At 38.4% G+C, this 15,072-nt stretch overlaps 1 protein-coding gene across 1 annotated transcript; it reads right to left on the bottom strand.

The window, feature by feature from the left end:
• Positions 1-413: 413 nt before the first annotated feature.
• LOC148140688 (sex peptide receptor-like) lies at positions 414-10,917 on the bottom strand. Its single transcript, XM_087978999.1, has 2 exons — positions 10,848-10,917; positions 414-1,339 (listed from the first exon to the last, which is right to left on the bottom strand). The coding sequence occupies exons 1-2, from the start codon at positions 10,915-10,917 to the stop codon at positions 414-416; spliced, it is 996 nt and encodes a 331-aa protein (XP_087835125.1).
• Positions 10,918-15,072: the final 4,155 nt, after the last annotated feature.

The following is a 15,072-nucleotide window of genomic DNA, read 5'->3' as shown; positions in this document are numbered from 1 at the left end:
TTTTATTCTAGCACTCTTCAAATGAACGTTAACATTACATTTGTCTTCCCAACTGCTGTCGGCACCTGCATGAGAACTTTTAGAGTATCCTGAACAAGAACTCCCAAGTGCCTTCATACTGCAGATCTCTGAAGCCTTTTATGGTTTGGTAAAGGCCTCTATACTTCGTGCCAGATAATTCTGTACCTATGTCAATTTAACTGAAACTTGGTTGTGAAGTTAGATAGACAGATGGATAAATGAAATTTTTATTTTAAGCAACGTGAAGCCGCAGAAGCAAGCAAATTAAACAAAGAGAGGAGCATTGTCTTGGTGTTCGTACAATGCACGGAAATGTTGGCTCAACTTCGTAAAGGTGTATTGTTTTACATTGTGCTCCATCATAAAATATGAAAATAAATTTATACTTAGGATTAATTCGCAGAAGTACAGAAGTAACGATATAAAATGGTTAGCATAGAAATGGGATGCATAAGCAAACTCTTAAGCGCATTTTTGAATTTACGTTGCGAAACTGCATATATAAAGGTGTTTGTGCAGCAACTCAAATTCCTAAGCATATAGCCTGTTTGTTCAAGAATTGTGAATGGATCGTTGTAACTTGCTGTTAATAATTTTACCTCTGAAAATTGTACAAGTAGGTATGTCACAAATGTTCCAGTCCATAAGATTATAAAGTTTCCAGATATGGCCATTAAAATAATCATCGAATTTCTCCTATTCTCCGTTTCAGGATCCTTTTGTTTCAGGTCCTTATTGTTTCCTTTGAGTCTTCTTCGAACTCTATTTGTCTGTACAATGCTCTTAATTGTCAGGACATTGAAAACTACGACCAAAACAAATGGAAGAAATGGGGTTAAAATAACTTCGATCCACCAATACGCAATCCACATGGGTAACGTATAGAAACTGGCTTTGACAGAGCAGGACCACGGCTGATTGTTTATTATTTCTCGAGGTTCAAATGCAAAGTATGTCGGAACAGTCTGTAAGCTGCTCATAAAACAAACGATTCCTATAACCATAGCTGCTGTTTTAGCGTTGCAATAACCTACTTGCAACTTTTGGCAACAAATAGCCACAAATCGATCAAAGGTGAATGCAACAGTTAACCAGACAGAACAGTCAAATGAAACCATATTTAGGACAATGCTCAGAGTGCAAATTGGTGTGTAGTTGAAAAATAAATTTGGGAAATAATAGTCTTTGATCTCATAGAATATTACGTCAAATACCAGAACAGATAAGTCCGTCACGGCCATTGCCACTAAATATCGGGTGACACATTTTGAAAGGTCGCACAGTTCACGGGAAAGAATCACAATTGTCACCAGATTAGCTGAAAAAAAACAAAGAAATAAACTAGTCATAATCGTTTGCTAAAATCATGAGAAATCATAAATAATTTATTCGAATAAGCACGTGCAATATATGTTGCCAATCAGTAGAATAAGACAGCTGATTACAATTTTTTTTTACTTTCTCCAAATTTTACCACAAATATTAACCCTGTACGTTCAAACCACCAACGTTTTAAACATGTGCTTCACACATGATGTCGATGTAATGCAGCCAGTCAATTTTAAACAGGCCACGTATTATTAGTTCGTTTCTCTTTTTTGTCAAAGTGAATTTATTGTCATAAATTATGCAGAGGTACGCCTTTGGTTTCTGTGTCAATTTCTAGGATGAAAAACGGAATGAATTGTAATCAACACTCATCTTTCCTGGGGCAAATATATTTTGGCATATGAGTTCTAAAAAGTAAATGGTTTCAATACTAAGAAGTATGACTTCCTATCCTTAAAGAAATAATTGAATTGCTTTATAAATAAAACATAGAAGAGTACAGAACAGTAAGAGACCCGTCAGCCGAACATACATGTGCCATTGATTATTCTATTCTAGATTAATCCTGCCTGCTTGTATGTGATTCATATCCCTTTATTCCATGCCTCTTCATGCATTTCCCTAGATGCTTCTTAGCTTTGCTGTCCTACTTAAAAAAAAACATAAAAGCCGTTTTTCCCTGATTTGTGCAATAGGTAGTATCTTTTAACCAGAATCAAATTGGCCTGAACTCAGAAATTCGACTCTCTGCTTTTAATAAATCAATTTGAGAAGAATGTACAACAATAATATATATCCTTGTTAAAGGAAAGCTTCTCGAACGACACGTGAAGAAACAAGTAATCATCAAGATCCAGGAAGGCTTCATTTCAAAAACCTCTTAATTTTACACTGTTAGTACACAACAGGAAATATGCACTACATTAAAAATAATCGGGGAACATGCAACATTATTTTTTTCACTCTGTTTCCCCCAGCCACCGAATGCTTGCGTTCTTTACTGAAGTATCAATAATACATCGGAATTCAACTTCTTCTCCTACTGCCTCATGCACAGTTTTCAAAATGAACAGGTGTAATAATTAGCTGCATCTAAACAGTCTGGATTTTTTGCCCTTAGATTTGCTCATATCTTCAATGAGTTATCATCATGTATATGATTGTCTCATATACATGTGTGGTAATATAAAAGTTGAAATGTTGTAACGCCAACGACAAACTCAAACTCTCGTTCTCAACTATCGATTAGATCTGCAAATAAGTGGTCAATTGGCTGAGGAAATAGCCGATAGGTCTTTCTAACTTCTCGTTGTCTGACTGTAAGAGCACAGCACCGACACCCACACAACTGGCATCGATACCAACCTTGATTACTTTACGTAATTAGAAGTGTTTCATAGTGGTACCATAAGTAACACAGATTTTTGCTGTCAAATGCATTTTGACAGTCTTCCACCCACTGAAATGTTCCACTTTCCTTTTGTAATTCAGTGAGGGCAGCATTCAAACTGCGAAAATTTGTTATGAGTTTCAATAAAAGATATTCAATCCCGGAATTGTAGCACTGCTCTTTTTTGCCGATGGTATAGGAAATGCCCGAATTATCATTGTTTTTGCACTGCATAGGGCCATTTTCCCATGCCAAATACAAGGACCAGGAAGGTAACTTGGGCATTGGCAGTTTCAGTCTTAGCCAGGTTTTTCACCAAGCTTGCCTCCTGAAGTGGATGGAACAATTCAGATAACTGTTGCAATTGTTTCTATCATGTGGGACTAAAAATCACAAGGCCATCAATAACTACCACACAACTGCATAATCCAGAAATTACGTTGTTGTTCAGTTATTGAAATGCGACTGGTGCATTTTTGTACCAAACGGTATGATTTGAAACTGATATTGAACGTTCATTCAACGTTAGGAAAGCTGAAGTTGCTTCCACTCTTTCTGGCAGTATCCTATACCAGAATCGTCTGAGCAAGTCCAAATTAGAAAAAAAGTTGCTCTTCCCAAATTTTCAATACCGTCTTCTAAACCTGGAATCGGATACGAATCAGATTTTGTCACTGCATTTCATTTGGGAAAGTCCACACATCACCGTTGGGCACGGTTGAATTTTGACGCTATTACTACGGGTGAGCTGCAGTCATTGCAACTCATTTCAATTTTGACGTCTTGGACAATGTATTCAGTCTCCTCTTGAGCCTGTGCCAACTTTAGAGATTTAACCCTGTAAGTATGTTACTTTATTGGACCAGCAATTCCTATACCTCCATCGTGCAAAATTATGTTCATACTTCTGAGTTTATTTTCACATATCTCCACACGTGGTGGTAATTACTCTTTCTTGTCATTCTGATTTTCTTCCGGAAGGTAATTCAATAATTATTGACAACTTCCTCATTGTTCAATTTAATTTGAGAATGTCCAATTCAAACACCTCTGAACTTGATTCTTCACTCTGTATTGTGATCAACAACGCATTCTGATTTTACTTTATTTCCCTGTCAAAATACCTTTTGAGTATATTCGAATGACATGCTTTGTGAGATTTCTTTCTGATTAGGGTCTTTATCACATAGTTCACCACAGTCAATCTACTTTCGAATTGATAAGTCCAATAAATTTTGATTTTAAAGGTTCTTTTTTCACTTGAAGTACCACTAAAATTTTATTTCCGAGTGCAAAATTGCGAGCTTTCATTTCTTCTTTGTTTCCAGTTTCATTGTATGCTGTGATCTTTTTAAATTATATCTTTCCAACTCCCTAATTGTTCCCTGAAATCTTACAAATATTTTGTGTACGTTCTCTCTGAATTCTGACTTAACAATTTTTTCTTAATCATTTATTTGCAGTTCTCTCACTTCATTCGCAAAAAAACTAATTCACATAGACTGAATTTGTTCGATTCATTTATAACATCTCTGATGGCAAAAAATACAAACAGGATTGCGTTATACCAATCAGCTGGATAGCCGTGACCATGAAACCTTAATATAGACTTTAATGTCTGATGCCATATTTCTACCAATCCCTGCTATTCTAAATGGTAGGCAGTAGATTTGAATTGTTTTATTCCTAAACTTGGTAAAAACAATGCTGGAAACCAGATGCTGGAAATCAGATTCTGGATTAGTGGTGCTGGAAGAGAACAGCAGTTCAGACAGCATCCAAGGAGTTTCGAAATCGACGTTTCGGGCAAAAGCCCTTCATCAGGAATACAGGCAGAGAGCCTGAAGTGTGGAGAGATAAGTTATCTCTCCACGCTTCAGGCTCTCTGCCTGTATTCCTGATGAAGGGCTTTTGCCTGAAACGTAGATTTCGAAGCTCCTTGGATGCTGCCTGAACTGCTGTGCTCTTCCAGCACCACTAATCCAGAATTATTCCTAAACTGCCAAAATTTCATTGAGTAATTCTGATGTACAATTTGACTTTGATCTCACTGCATCTCAGTGGATGATCCATGCTGAGTAAAACCTTTGAGTAAAAGTCCAACAATTCTTTTAGCAATTATATTGCAGAATTAAGTATTCTCTGGAAATACAGTGGACACATCGGTTAATGTCAGCAAACAATGAATCCTTTTTTTTTTCTTTTAGGTAGGATTCCTGCACAATCAAATTTGTCTTTTGTGAAAGATTCCTCAAAAGCAAGAATGGGCATCCAAGGTGCTGGTTTACTTACTACTTGTAGTTTTCCAAATAGCAAGGAAACATGACATGTCTGTCAAAATTCAAAGACATTCTTGTGCAGTCCAGGACAGTCAAAAGGTTTTTCCTATTTTAGTTTGTTTTTTTCTTGTGCAGATATGGACTTGGATGCAGGCTTAGGTGATGGCTTAGTAAGTTTGCCGATGACACTAAAGTCGATGGAGTGTTGGATATTGTGGAAGAATGTTGCAGATTGCGAGGAGGTTTGGATAAACTGCAGAATTAGGCTGATAAGTGGCAAACGGAGTTCAATGCAAATAAATGTGAGGTGATTGATTTTGGAAAGAATAACAGGAAGGCAGAATACTGGGTCAATGGAAAGATCCTTGGTGGTGTGGATGTGCAGAGGGATTTTGGCGTCCATGTACATAGATCCCCGAGAGTTGCGACTCCGACTGGTAGTGCTGTTAAGAAAGCAAACGGTGTGTTAGGTTTTATTTGTAGAGGAATTGAGTTCCAGAGCAGTGATGACATGCTGCAACTGTACAAAATGCTAGTGCGAACTCACATGGAGTATTGTGTGCAGTTCTGGTCGCCCCAATACAGGAAGTATTTGGAGGCATTGGAAAAGGTGCAGAAAAAAATTACTAGGATGTTGCCTAGTCTGAAGGGAAGGTCTTATGAGAAAAAGCTGCGAGGTTGGGTTTGTTCTCATTGGAGAGAGGAAAGCTAAGAGGGGATTTAATAGATTCATACAAGATGATCAGACGTTCAGATCGGGTGGACAGTGAGTGTCTTTTTCCTCAGATGATGCTGTCATCTTGTACATGTGGTTATAGCTGCAAATTGGGGCGTGATAGAGTTAAGACAGATGTTAGAACCAAGTTATTTACTCAGAGAGTGGTAAGGGCGTGGAATGCCCTGCCTGCCAAAGTAGTTAACTCAGCCACTTTAGGGGAATTTAAACAGCTCTTGCATAAGCATATGGATGATTATGGGTTAGTGTAGTGCGGTGGGTTTAGATTAGTTCACAGGTCAGCGCAAAATTGTCGGGCAAAGGTTCATTGTCTATGTTTTAAATGATCTCTACTGGTAGTTCATGTGCTAGCCAGAATACCTCATTTCTATAAATCACTGGGAATACGACGTGATGAACTTTACCCTTTACTCATCAGTCTGGATATGTCATGGTCTGCATTTCCTCGTCTGCAGTAGTTCAGATAAAATCTCTGAGATAGAACTGTTTACTTCGCCGTCCATTTGCTCCTGTTTTGTATCAACTACTTGTTCAAACACTGTCTCTGATAATTCCAATGCAACTTTCTTATCTGTACTTTCCTGTTCAATCTGCTGAACTGTGAGCTCGTTACCACACCGTCAGAAAAGCGAAATCCATATGTTTGCTGTAATAGCTCAGTTGGTTTATTTTCTCATGGATTTCCAACCACAGTAGGCCGTTTTCCGACTCGTGAGTCAAATATATCGTTAGCAGAGACAAAATTGTGCTCCACGTACTGAGAGTTTTGCCAGTATTCGTCCCACGAATTCTCCATTCTTCAGTAGACACTCTGACCTCATTCCAACCTCATAACTGAGGATGTCTTTTCGCACCATAAATGACACTTTCGAGCACGTTTTCATGCAATGGTCCTTTAGAGATACATATCTCCTCATCTTTTAGTATCAATGTTTTAGTATCGTTTATCTCTTCATTTTGCAACCTCTTTACGTCCTGACGGTGGCCTATGCACGTAAAGTTTAAGTTCAGAAGCATATGGTTTCAGCAGATCTGGCACTTCTCTATTAATCAACTGGCCACCAGGTTGTATACTCTGGGGCAACTTTTTTCCACACCCACTGTGCCTTCCACTACCACTCCAACAAAATTCAATGGCTTTTCTTGTTTTCCAACATCTGGCTTCCCAGTGCTTTTCCTATCCCACCAACACTTTGATTCATGTGATCTACTTTGTTGCAGTGACAACACTGTTGCCTTTGAGCCTCTGTTTTCCCTTCATGGTTTTCAGTTTAAACCGATGGTAAGTTAACCATATGATGTTCACCGAGATCTATTTTTCCTTTACCACGTAAGGATTTCTCTTTTCTCCAATGTCTAAACCTCATGGATGAAAATTGATGCTGGGAAGCAAAGTTTGATTTATGGACTAACACATAACCAGCAGCCATTTCAGCTGCCATTTTAACTGTCTGCTCTTCTGCTTGGATTCTCACGACTTTAGGAAGAGAACTTTTGAACTCCTCCATAATAATCGTATCTCCTTGCGCGTCATATGTTTGCTGTATTCTTAATACCCTTTTCAACCTGTCAAAATTGCATTGTTTTGATCCTTTCAACGTCAATGTCTGTTGGAGCAGACTCCCTGCTTAAATTCCTGAAATGCTGACTGCAGGCTTCTGACACAAGATAATCCAAACTTTAAATGGCTTTCTTCACCTCCTTGTATTCTGCAGATGCCTCCTTTGATAGTCATGTAAGTACCTCAGTAACTCTACCTGGAAGTTTTGTTTGGATCAACAAAACCATATGGTCACTAGCCACTTACTTTATTTAGCCACTGTCTCAAGTAAGCTGAAAAAGACTTTTACATCTTTCTCAATATATACAGACAATATTCGGATACATCGAACAAACCCCTACTAGGCCTTTTGTTACACTCAGATATTCATCAGCACTCTCTTGCTCAGTAAGCTTACCTTTTTATTTGCATTTCCATACTTTTAAGCCGACTTTCCTCTACAAGTCCCAGTTTTCTTTTAACGTTCAACTTCCTATTTCTTTCTTATATCTCTCTCTTTCTTCTCTGTCTTTCGCTTTATTTTTCCCTTTCTTCTTTCTCTCTATTCTTCTTTGAATTTCCTCTGCTGACACATTTTCCTTTCGCTTTTTTCTGCTTTCTTTTTCTTTTGCCTCTACTTTACGCTGCTACACTTTAAATTGAGTTTTGAACATTTCCATAGTTTCTGATGGCGTATGCAGCAAATATATATGCTGGTCTATTTCTGCTTTTATCTCTCCTTTTCTTTCAGACGATGTTAAATCCGACTCTAGCTTGACCGCCAATTCCAGTAGTGTTTCATTGTTCACATTTTGTAACACCGCCAAGGTCACTTCTTTCACCCCCAGAAAAGTCTTGGTGACTGAAAGAACCATTACTACAACAAACATTGTTTAAACAAACCAAATTCAACACTCAAAAAAACAAATATTAGCACCGATCACTCGCTTTCCTTGAGTACAACAGTTCGAATCCAAAATTGGAACAACAGAATTAAGCCCGCGAGTTCCAATCCATTATGGACCAGGCCAGAGACTTTCAAAACTTTTATAAATACAGCACAGATAGTGACTTTTCTAGTTGTTTTAAGCAGATGTTTAGTGGATATTCCAGGAGTGACACAGCTTGTCAAAACAATCAGTCTTTAACAAAACAATATTTATTTATAGACTACCAACCGAAAAACAATCAAATGATAACAGAATTTAGAAGAACAACTATTTGCAAATAACGGGGGACACGATTTAGTCGCAGTGCTAATGGGCTGGTTAGTGTCAGATGGACTTTAATTTAGGGAAATGGGAGAGGTAGCATTTTGGAGAGGCAACTGAGAGCAGGTCCTAAACTCTTCATGGCAAGGTCCTGAACAGTGTTCGTCAACAAAGAGAGCTTGAAGTCCAGGTTCACATTTTCTTGAAAGTGGAGTCGCAAATAGATATGGCAGTAAAGAAGGCGTTAGATGTGCTTTCCTTTTATTATCCAGAGCATTGAGTATTGAATTTGGCAGGTCATGTTGCGGTTGTACAGGACATTGTTTAGATTTTTCTTCTAATATTGTGTGCAATTCTGCTCTCCCTCCTATCGGAAGAATGTTGCAAAACTTGAAAGGGTTCAGAAAAGAATTTCAAAGATGTCGCTTGGGTTGCAAGATATGACGTACAGTTAAAGGGTGGATAGGCTGGGGCTGAGTTCCCTGGAGCACGTTGAGTGGCGGCATAGAGGTGTGTAAAATCATTTGGGGCATGGTTATGCATAGAGTTAGGATAAGTGGGGAACAAATTAAGAGACTTAAGGGGCAAGTTTTTGACGCACAGTGTGGTACGTGTATGGAATGAACTGCCAAGGAAGTGGTGGAAGCTTGTACAATCAGAACATATAAAAGGCATCTGGATGGGTATATAAATAGGAAGAATTTAAAGAGATGTCGGCCAAGTGCTGGCAAATGGGACTAGATTAATTTTATCTAGATTAATTTAACTCAGCACGCACGAGTTGAACTGCAGGGTCTGTTTCCATGTTTTACATCTCTATGACTCTACGACTCTAAATTAACAAAGAGCTATTCATGTTTCCTGCAAAATTCCATAAACACACGCCCACACCACTCCCCCCCCCCCACCCCCCACCCCATCCCACCTTGGCAAAAAGGTAAATAAATAAGAATGTTTTGGACCAATTGTCACCATTACAAAGCAAAGGTCCTCAGTTATAGAGGTCCTAGAATAACCCTGGACTGGGAGAACAGACCTCTCCCCTTTCATTTTAAAACTTTTAAAAATTATTTTCTGGCAAAATAAAAACACTTTTTCCTGAATTTTGCCTTATGTAGCATCTGTTATCCATATTTAAAGTCATGTTAGCTCAGACAATTCGGAACCTCTTCCTTTTGCAACATTTTTGGGGAAAAAAACAGGAAAAACCTCACCTTGTTAAAGGAGCAGTATCATCAGGAATATGCTGATAGGAGATAGAGATTGCACAAAGGATCTGCCAGGGATCATTGCAAGAAACACGGAACTATTTTCTTTAGGAGCAGCTTTGTGGGGTCCCCAACTAAAACTAAACCAAACTAGAATAACCCTGAACTGGGAGAACAGACCTCTCCCCTTTCATTTTAAAACTTTTTAAAATTATTTTCTGGCAAAATAAAAACACTTTTCCTGATTTTTGCCTTATGTAGCATCTGTTATCCATATTTAAAGTCATGTTAGCTCAGACAATTCGGAACCTCTTCCTTTTGCAACATTTTTGGGGAAAAAAACAGGAAAAACCTAACCTTGTTAAAGGAGCAGTATCATCAGGAATATGCTTATGCGTATTGTTTTCGCGCCCTCTATCTCTGTCATTGTCTGTGTCTCTGTCTCTTCCTTTTGCACTCTCTCTCTCTAAGCACTCTTTGAGGAATTCAAACATTTTAGTTTTCCATGTTAAAAAGCATTGGTACACGATGTCGTTTCTGAAAATTAGAATGCCGTTCTCTCAGTTCTTAAAAAAAAGTGAATGACCTTCAACTTTCCCATTGCATTGGAACGGTCGTGAAACAGTGTCAATGTGAGTGTTCTAAGAATCCAAGCGCTTGGCTAATGTTCTGGTGGTATGGTTAAAGGTTAAAACTTGAACTTAAAATGAAAGAAGGACGAACTTAAAGGAGATATAACGTTCCATTAAATGTCAATTTGCTTGGCAAATGACGATTAGCATAAGACATTGTCTATCTTTGTCCAGACTAACCAGCTATGACTCTTGACACACAACAATGCGATTGACTCGGAGCTGCCCTCTGAGTTATTAGGGATGAACCATGAATGATGGCTAAGCTAGGGATTCTCACATCTTATGGATAAATATGTATAAAGTTATTCTAATCTGTCAAATTATTCCATTGGCTGTACAGCATTCATAAAAGAATTGTCACTATTTCAGTGGTGTTGGGAATTTTCTTTTTCCAGTATTAAACACGTCAAAAGTAGCAGTATATGTCAATAACAGAAATATCCATGAATCAGTTAAACAGAATAAATTGAAACAGTTCAGTGATTTTCAGATACTCACCCGGCACACCAACAATTGCAAGAATAGGATAGCAAATATTTTCAACCTGTATGATTACCGGCTGCCCCATGTGTGCCAGTAATGAAATTTTCTCTTGGCTTCCGTACACACGGATGTTCTGCATTCGAATTCGTGTCTCTTTAATACGAGAGAGAATCCTCAAGTGGTTGTGCCAGTATTACACAATGAATAGCTTTTGTTTCCATCCAGTCAACAAGATTAAGCCCAAGCGATATGCATGCTTATTGATCAAAAAGGATGTTCAATTCAAACGGTATTTTATCGTGATACAAAAGACATCAGGAATATTACTCTATTTTCTTTTCAAACAATTTACTGTTTATATTCCAAAATCATACTGTTGATTTTTCAATTGAAAAGTTTAGAGCATATGTAGCTGGTGTGCAATTAGTAAAATAACTGAGGACCTTTGCTTTGTAATGGTGACAATTGGTCCAAAACATTCTTATTTATTTAACTTATACGCAGTATTAAATAGATTTATTTGAGAAATACAGTTGTATCGGAATTCCAAGTAGCTTCACACCGAGAACTACAGGAAGAAACCGAGTGATGTCAGTTACAGATCTCTGCAAGAACAATTTCACATGTTCAATTTCAGCATTCAGCGGTTAACTCCCATGTTGGAGATGGATGATGATTTTACGTGACTGATACTATTTAAGAAAAATGCTTTCAGATAGGGATTATTGAAATGAACTCTTTGCTTACATGGTTGAAAATGTTACTTTAAATTTTTTCAAACGTGACTGACGTCAAAATTACATCGAGCGTAGAAATTGGGTGTTTCATTCAATTATTGCAAATGGTATCATCCCCAGAAATTGTGTCGACATCGCATCATCCCCACTTGCCTTTTTTCATTTTATGAATGGACGTTAACAGGGTCGTTCTTCAGATATTTCATTGACTTCGCTTTCTGTATCAATTTTTGTTTTGTAAAAGCAGAAATCTTCGAAACTGGTCAACAAGAAGAAACAGGTGAAAACCAATGTTCGATGTTTGATTATATGATTTTACTGGTGCTTATGGAGGCATCGTGGATCTGCCACGTGTGACAATGTTGCTTCTTTAAGTGGTGCATTTTTACTACAAGTTTCTTTTAGGAGAGAGATTGCTTGAAATGTGTACACATGTTTGTGGTAGTATATACTTGTCAGTGAGAACTTTTATTTTGGAATTTAGAACAATAGAAGCACCCTAGGTATGTGTGTCCATCTGTTAACAATTTGGACTTGTTTAACTTATTTTTAACATTTGATTTACGCAGTTGTTGTCTGAACAGCGTTGGCCAGCTACAGTTTTCTCTCAATCTCTATCTATCCATCTCTCTCTCTCCTGCTCTCTAAGTGCTGCTGGCTTGCATACGAGACAATCTGTTTCTGACTTTGGCTTTGATCTCAGGCGTGAGTTTATGGCATGTTGCTATATTGTAACAGTTATTTCGTAGATAGTTGTTGCCTGTATTATTCTGGCAAGTTTTCCAGTAGAGTTATATTATTTTTAGTTCTTCTTTGGTTTGTTGCATTTTCAAGTGAGTATTAAAAGAAATGTGTTTTGCGAAACGCCAAACAGTTTGACTAGTCGAATTCCAACTGGCAGGAAGGCTTTTCCATCTGCTTTTAAAATGTGTAAACGTTTGCGTTTAGGCTACCTTCTTAAAAATAATTGAAGGTGTCTGTTCCGTGCACACGATCTCAGTGACTAGCAGAGTTATGCATAATATAAGCATAAAGTAATGGAGAATCTCAACAGTTCATAATTGACAGTCCCATTAGTGTCATACTGATTGGAAATGTTAACTTTGTTTCTCTTCATGCAGATGCTTCCTGACCGGATGTGTTCTTCGGAATTTTATATTACTGTTCTATTTTTCCAGCACCAACAGCATACTGTTATCATATAAGCTGAAGATTCCAGGGCCTAATATCTGGCAGACATGCTTCGTTTAGTTCGCAGTAACAATCTATTTTTAAAAAGCAATAGATGCCTTTTACATAATGTAAATATCAAACAATTTAGTCCAGATCGCTACTTCTAATGACATCGAATTAATACTGCTGATAGTATTCTATCATTTACTCCAAAATTGGCGGCCTGTTTTGGAAATACGAAGAATCATGATCAATTTTGCTATTTATTTCATAGGATGACTCAACATTTGGAAAGAAAAATGGACTGTTGCAATTCTCCATCTAAAATCAGCACATAGGATAGACTGGATAGAATAATTTCCTTTCGAAACCATTTTACGTGAAGGATGGAATGATGGATTTTATTTTTCTGTATTTTAAGTAACAGTTTTTTCCAGAAGTAAGCAAAATAAGAAGCATGCATATGTCAAGTCCGATTTTGCCAATAATGCAATGTCAAGAAATAGTGTTCGAAGATCATGAAGGTCTAATCTTAACCTGTTAAGAATAAAACAGTATTATTGTATACTTCAGAAAAGTGACAGGTTTCTTAAAGAAATGCATAAGCAACACGATATACTGTCTAATCAAATTATGAGACCGTCTTTGAATTTCCTGATTATATGCTTTTGGAGATGTATCTCTTGTTTCAATTTAAAACATAAGCCTTAACTATTATTTAAACCTGGGGCAGTGTTTGTCGAGGAATCAGGCGGTGTTATTTTCTGGGTCTGTAGATTGTCAAGGAGGGAAAATGACCTTTCGTAGATTGATATATGCTTCTTGTCAGATGTGGGAGTTTAAAGAGAGTTTAAGGGTTAATGCGGATTATGTCTGCCATAAATGCTGTTGGTTGCGAATATTATCAGATCGAATGGATCGGTTGGAGACACAGTTAGAAGCAATGAGGAATTTGCAACAGCAACAGTACATGATGGCTGGCAGTTGCAAGAAGGGCGGAAAGTCTCAGATACAATCAGATAGATGGGTTAACTCCAGGAAAGGTAAAAGAGGGAGACAGGTAATTCAGGAGTCTTTTGTGGGTATACTCATTTCAAACAGGTAAGCTGTTTTGGAAAAAAGTAGGGAGTGATGGATTCTCGGGGGAACGTAGCACGAACAGCCAAGTTTCTGGTATTGAGAATGGTTCTAATGCAATGAGGGGTACGCCGGGTTCCAAGAGATCAATTGTGTCAAGGGGATCCTCTGTCCGAGGTACGGACAGACGTTTCTGTGGCCAGCAGTGTAAAATCAGAATTGTGTGTTGCTTCCCTGGTGCCAGGATCAAGGATGTCTCAGAGAGGTTGCAGAATGTTCTCACGAGGGAGAGGGGCCAGCAAGAGGTCATCGACGACATTGGAACCAACGACATAGGAATGGAAATGGTTGCGATTCTGAGAGGAGAGAACAGAGAGTTAGGCAGGGATTTAAAGGTCCCCGAAAGTAGTAATATCTGGATAACGCCCGGTGCTACGAACTAGTGAGGGCAGGAGTAGGAGGATAGAGCAGATGAATGCACGGCTGAGGAGCTGGTGTATGGGAGAAGGATTCACATTTTTGGTTGATTAGAATCTCTTTTGGGGTAGAAGTGTACAAGAAGGACGTTTTGCAGCTAAGTTGGAAGAGAACTAAAATACTGGCAGGGAAATTTGATCGAGCTGCTCGGGGGGATTTAAACTAGTAAGGCGGGGGCGGGGGGGGGGGGGGGGGGGGTGGGTGGGACCGAGGAAGATAGTGAGGAAAGATGTCAATCTGAGACTCATGCAGTTGAGATCAGAAGAGAGTCAAACATTCAGGGAAGGCAGGGACAAGGTAGGACTGATAAATTAAACTGCATTTATTTTAATACAAGCGGCCTAACTGGGAAGGCAGATGAACTCAGGGCATGGTTAGGAACATGGGACTGGGATATCATAGAAATTACAGGGACATGCTCAGGGATGGGCAGGACTAGCAGCTTAATGTTCCAGGAAAGAAATGCTACAGGAAGTATACAGAGGGAGGCAAGAGAGGAGGGGGAGTGTCATTTTTGGTAAGGGATAGCTTTACAGCTGTCCTGAGAGAGGATATTCCTGCAAATACATCCAGGAAAGTTATATGGATAGAACTGAGAAATAAGAAAGGGATGATCACCTTCTTGGGATTGTATTATAGACCTGCTAATAGTCAGAGGGAAATTGAGGACCAGAGTTGAAAGGAGATCTCAGCTATCTGTAAGAATGGCAGGGTGGTTATGGCTCGGGACGTTAACTTTCCAAACATAGACTGCGACTGCCATAGCGTAAAAGATT

The sequence above is a fragment of the Chiloscyllium plagiosum genome, unplaced genomic scaffold (assembly GCF_037043375.1).
Source record: "Chiloscyllium plagiosum isolate Xiang-an unplaced genomic scaffold, Cpla_swu_hap1 HiC_scaffold_35, whole genome shotgun sequence".
Classification (NCBI taxonomy): domain Eukaryota; kingdom Metazoa; phylum Chordata; class Chondrichthyes; order Orectolobiformes; family Hemiscylliidae; genus Chiloscyllium; species Chiloscyllium plagiosum.
This window is presented reverse-complemented; position numbering and strand designations above follow the sequence as displayed.